At 40.5% G+C, this 6,172-nt stretch overlaps 1 protein-coding gene across 1 annotated transcript in view; it reads right to left on the bottom strand.

Moving 5' to 3' along the window:
* Positions 1 to 4,151: 4,151 nt before the first annotated feature.
* The window catches only part of LOC101851950 (transcription termination factor 3, mitochondrial), a gene marked incomplete in the record, with an annotated part of 9,339 nt that continues 7,318 nt past the window's right edge, over positions 4,152 to 6,172 (bottom strand). The window contains 2 exon segments of the mRNA XM_005099007.3: positions 4,152 to 5,711; positions 5,760 to 6,047. Coding sequence (XP_005099064.2) covers positions 5,770 to 6,047 — 278 coding nt within the window.

The raw sequence follows: 6,172 nt of genomic DNA, 5'->3' as shown, positions 1-6,172 counted from the left end.
CACACACACATATATATATATATACACACACATATAATTTATATATAATACACATACGCACACACACACTAAACACACACCCGATGAATAACTTACCGTCAATTCCAATTTCATGTCCAATTTCTCTCCATTGTCTTACAGACTCAAGAAAACACTTTAGCTTGATCACTTTTGACTGACCGCGTTAAAAAATTCTAGCTAGATCTAGCTAGATCTAGAATCTAGATCTAGATCTAGCTCATTAAAATAATTTACATACGCCCACGAAACTTTACAAGGCACTTTCGCAGGCCAGAGACCAAACAACTATCTTTCTACTTTCTTATAAATTCTGATCCAGTGGATCTAATGAAAAATTGTTTCTCTTTCAAGTCCTTTGAAACCGCTCTTTGGATGCATACACTGGATCACTGAAATAAATAACTTCCTGTAACTTGTAACTTTGCCTACAAATTGCTCATTTTGAGACAGCGACACCACCCTGCCCCCACATTTCAGTGTAAGCTTGTAGATTTGACCCCCTCGCTGTCTAGACGTCTCCACGTGAGTCTCGAAAAGTACTCACCCCGTCTCTTGAATCGCGTCATTTTGGCGTCGTTTGTCTTGAGTGTGGTGTTAACCCTATCCGTACGTCGTGTATTACTACCGTAACCATACGACGTGGGGAACTTTGTGCCACCACTTAACCCTATCCGTACGTCGTGTTTTACTATCGTATCCATACGACGTGGGGAACTCTGTGCCACCACTTTCAAAGAGGAAATTTACTCGTTAATCCGATCCGTACGCTTTGCATAGCAGTCTGTCAAAATTGTTTTTTGAGAAATACTGAAAGTTTCAAAGAGATTTTCATACTAGAAGTATTCTAAAATGTGAAGAATACAACCCCGGGGGTACAAAGTGACCCCTGGGCGTACGGATAGGGTTAAGGAAAATGTGTCAACTTTTTAAAAGATCTGTTGGTGTATGCTCTAAATCCCCTATTATTTGCTGAGGTGTTTTTTAAAACCCGCTTTAGGCTTACATCAAAGAAAACGTAGGGGAACCGTAGTTTGAAGTGACGATTATGAACAGGCTTTTAGTTTTAGATTGTGTAGGTCATCCAAATTTTAGAGTGGGTGGAGGGGGCTCTCGTGGCCTTGAGGTTAAGGTGTTGGCCTCTCATTCAAAGGTCCCGGGTTCGAATCCGGGTAGCGACCAAAAAAATTTTCTTCTCTAAAATTGTCTCCTTTCACCTCCTTTCCTGCTCTCTAGCAATGTTCTGTTGTCTGCTTTCATTTCCACTTTCTGCCCCCATCCCCTCACCTCCTTTGCCCGCTCCTCTGGGCTCCTGACTCTTTCTGCAGCCTTTCTACTGCTACTCCTTGGCTCCTCCTTACTGCTGTCTTTCTGCCACACCCCTGATCTTCTGGTAGGAAAGATCTACACCTAGCCTTCTCGGACAAGGGCGAAAAATCTCGGAGGGCCCGTGTGCAAGTTGCGCACGTTAAAGATCCCTTGGTGGTCTAAAATCGACAAGAGTAGGCTTCGGCCGCCACCCGGGCAAAATTCAAAATTTCCTACCAACTGAAAATATTAGGTGTGTCCCGCGCGCTCATATGACCTTTGCAGTTGCGAGCGCCGTAAAACACTTTACAAAACAAAACAAAAAACAAAGAGTGGGTGGTTCGCGGGTACTCTGGTGTGGTCTGCTCCTTCTTTCCTGTCAAATATCTTTTGTCCTCACCTCTCCTCCTCCTCCTTTTTTTGCGTTTGTTACTCTCTTGTAACATCTCTTATCTTCATCGCTTATAGAAATGTCCCCCCTTTTGGGAATACCCTAAAGACACTTCAGTCAGTGGCACCGCCCCAGGCAAAAACTGGAGAGAAAAAAAAGAGCACGGCACAATAGAAAGAACTAGCTGGGCCCCCCTTTCGATGAAAGGAATGATCAGTGCATTAACGTCAGCCGAAAGTCATTGGCTTATGATATTTACATTCTACCGGAATGGAGCAAATCTTGAGAGATGCAAAAATTAGAAGGTTTAGATCTATACTCTCAAAACAGTGCGCACGGTTAGTGAATGGAAACCTCCCTTTCTAAAATGACAGAGACCGAAGCGTCGGCCAACAAAAGCGATCAGCGAAATAAAGGAATTTAGTTTTTAGCAGCAAAACTGTCTCGAAACTGAAGAACCGAAGGGCGTCATGATCTGGAGAATATTTTAAAGAATCTTTTGTCGAAAACCGCATGTCGATCGATGCAGCCATTAAAAAGCCTTTTGAATAGCAAAATTCGGCCACCACAAATAGATAATAGATGCAGGGCGGGACTGCTGTGTTCAGTGCAGGCACAGTTGATGTGAGTGCTCACTTAATGACTTATGTACTTCTCGTCAATGGAAATAGAATTAGATCATCATCATCATCATCCGGTGCCTTGCCAACTGGCGTGGGCGATCATGGACCTCCACTTCACTCTGTCTTGCGTTGCAGCAATGGTGTCTGTCGTTCTTGCTGCTCCCAGCCATGTTGTCATCTTGTCCAGTGTCTTTTCCCTCTGTCTGCCTCTGCCTCTCTTTCCATCAAACTTGCCGGTTGTTACAATATTCTCCAATGCTTCTTTCCGCATTGTGTGTCCGAAGAAATTTGCCTGTCGCTTTCTTATATTCGTCATAAGAGATTCATCACGCTTATAGGGGAAATTTTTACGCTTTATATAAGTGTATGAAATGATAAAAGGTATGCTATACTTAAAGTATATGGTATCAATTGAAAATCTTAAAATGGGGCCCTAGTGTCCATTTTTGGCCAACATCTTCATTTATGGATTGTGAGAAGTACATTTGTAACTCGCTTTGTCAGCACGCCTCACATTTGTTTTTTCTGTCCTCGTGGTTTTATGCACCCCGCATAACTTAGCAAAATTTGATCATTTTGTGCATAATTTCTGATTATTTTCCTTTATCGTTCTTTGTGAAAATTAACAGAATCGCATAATTTCACATTTTGTGGGCTCATTTTGCATAATTTCAGAATTTCTCTTGAATAAAACGACGAGGACAGTTTGGTGGGGGCTGGGGGGGGGGAGCAGACTCGGCATTTCGAGGGGGCAGCAAGTCTCTCCATCTCCCTTCTGAAACTCTAGAACTGTTTCTTTTTCTTTTTTCTTTTTTTACTCGCTGGTGCAATTTGCTCGATGGAAGGTGGATAGAGGGTTATTTATAAAACTCTGTGCCTTCTTTTTATTTAATTTACAATGTTCCTACCAAAAAAAAACACATTTTGATGTTTCCATAGGTGTTCCTATTTTAACATGTACGTTTCTGTTGTTAAAGTAATCATAATGTAACATTATAAGTACCCACTTTCAGTATTCTATAACGAGTACTGTAATGGTTAGTATGTCGGTATCGTAGAGAGCAAGAAATGGGTAACAGGGAAAGATCAGGGAAATATGGCTTTTTTTAGAGCATCCGAGCAAAGAAATGAGTGGAGAACCATGATCGCCGATGTCTGTCGCAGATCTGATGAAAACGGTATAGGTTTAACGCCCCTATCAACATTATTAGGTTATTTAAGGGGGGGGGGGGTACTGGATGACGATGATGAGAGAGCAAGAAAAGAGCAACACACATATAGCAGCATATAGAACAAAGAGATGTCTAGCCTAGGGCAGCACGAGTCACTATCATGTAAAGTTTAAGTCTTATATTAAACTCTGGAACACAATCCGAGAAGTTGTTTCATTTATTAATGTTTAATGTTGTTGGTGTTCTTGGACTATTCGCAAGTAGTTTTTTTGTTGTTTTATTTATTTTTTTAGTAGAGGGTTTTACAGCGCTCGCAACTGCATAAGGTCATATGAGAGCCAAGGGGTGGATGTCAACAGACAAGTCCTTACAGGGAATCAGGCTTACTCTTCTCACCTCTCTAGCTTCAACAGCACAAAGTCTGCTTGGACTATACTATCAAGGCACCCCGGAAACAGCAGGTCACAAGAGAGTGACAAACATACAAAAGAAGTAGAAGAAAATGACAATAGTAAGGATTAGGAAAGAAAAAGCAGCAGTTCCCTGTTGCAGATCAGTCGCTCTCCACAACAACTCTCCATTTCCGAATACACAAACACACAAATAAGTCACACCCTTTTCATATAAGAAAAGTTGAAATTTTTCATAGTGCACAGTATTTGATGTTTTATTGCGACAGAGCAAAAAAAACCCCAGTGATCTGAATCACCCTGACTTCAGAAGATCCACCTTCTCAGAAGGCTGCGAGTAGACTTATCAAAAGCAGCATTTACGCCGTCTAATAAATTAATAAGCTCTTCAACCCCACATTTAGCTCCAGGATTCTTAATAAAATCCTATAACTCTTCGACATCCATCACATTTAGCTCAAGCAGTCTCGACAAAATCGTAAAACTCTTCAACTCTGCATTCAGCTCAAAGAGTCCTGCGTACAACTCTTAGACACCAGACTTATTCAAACAGTCTTGAAAATATCATTAAACTCTTCCACACCATACATAACTCAAAGAGTCTCGATAAAATCATCAACTCGATATCTAGCTCAAAGAGTCTAGATAAAATCATCAACTCCACAATATCTAGCTCAAAGAGTCTAGATAAAATCATCAATTCGATATCTAGCTCAAAGAGTCTAGATAAAATCATCAACTCGATATCTAGCTCAAAGAGTCTAGATAAAATCATCAACTCGATATCTAGCTCAAAGAGTCTCGATAAAATCCTCAACTCAATATCTAGCTCAAAGAGTCTCGATAAAATCATCAACTCGATATCTAGCTCAAAGAGTCTAGATAAAATTATCAACTCGATATCTAGCTCAAAGAGTCTCGATAAAATCATCAACTCGATATCTAGCTCAAAGAGTCTAGATAAAATCATCAACTCGATATCTAGCTCAAAGAGTCTTGATAAAATCATCGACTCCACAATATCTAGCTCAAAGAGTCTAGATAAAATCGCAAAACTCTTGCACACCACACTTGGCTTAAAGAGTCTTGATAAAATCATAAAACTCGTTAAACACCACACTTGGCTTAGAGAGTCTTGATAAAACCGTAAAACTCGTATAACACCACAATTACCGTAACTCAAAAAGTCCTGCGTACAGCTCTTAGACACCACACTTAGTTCAAACAGTCTTAAAAACATCACACAACTCTTCAACACCATACATAGCTCAAAGAGTCAAGATAAAATCGTAAACCTCTTGCACACCGCACTTGCCTTAGACAGTCTCGACAAATTCATCAACTCAAGATTGAACTCAAAGAGTGTTGATAAAATCGTAAAATTCTTGCACCCCACTCAAGGAGTCTTGATAAAATCGTAAACACAAGATTGAACTCAAAGAGTGCTGATAAAATCGTAAAACTCTTGAACACTACCCATAGACTCATAGCTTAGAGAGTCTCGATAAAATCGTAAAACTCCACAATATTTAGCTCAAAGAGTCTTGATAAAATCAAAAAACTCTTGCCCCCTCCAAACTTTACTTTACTCAAAGAGTCTTGATGAAATCGTAAAACTCTTCAACACTACCCATAGACTCATAGCTCAAAGAGTCTTGATAAAATCGTAAAACTCTTCAACATTACCCACACACTCATAACTCAAAGAGTCATGATAAAGCCATAAAACTCTTGCACACCACACACTATACTCAAAGAGTCTTGATAAAATCGTAAAACTCTTGCACACCACACCCCACTCAAAGAGTCTTGATAAAATCGTAAAACTCTTGCACACCACACCCCACTCAAAGAGTCTTGATAAAATCGTAAAACTCCTGCACACCACACTTGACGACGTCCGCACAAAACGCGTCGTCCGTGCCGGAAACCAGAGCCTTAAGCGACACGTAGTTCTCCAGGCACGGGTCGTACTGCGCCCTGTGTCGCGCCAGCAGGAACAAGTGGCGTGTTCTGAGCGCGCTCGGACTGTGCGTCAGGGCACCAGGGAAGGTGAGGAGTAGCCGGTGTGGAATGAGCATGGTGTTGTGGAGGTAGTCAAACGTGGACACCAGCTGGCGGTTCTCTGGTGAATAATAATGATAATAATTATAATAATGATGATTATAAAAATAATAATAATGATGATAATAATAATGAAAATGATAATGATAATGATAATAATAATAATGATAATAATGATGATCATAA

Source organism: Aplysia californica, unplaced genomic scaffold (genome assembly GCF_000002075.1).
Source record: "Aplysia californica isolate F4 #8 unplaced genomic scaffold, AplCal3.0 scaffold00199, whole genome shotgun sequence".
NCBI classification, from domain to species: Eukaryota; Metazoa; Mollusca; class Gastropoda; order Aplysiida; family Aplysiidae; genus Aplysia; species Aplysia californica.
Note: the sequence above shows the minus strand (reverse complement) of the source record. Positions and strands in the feature narration are given on the sequence as shown.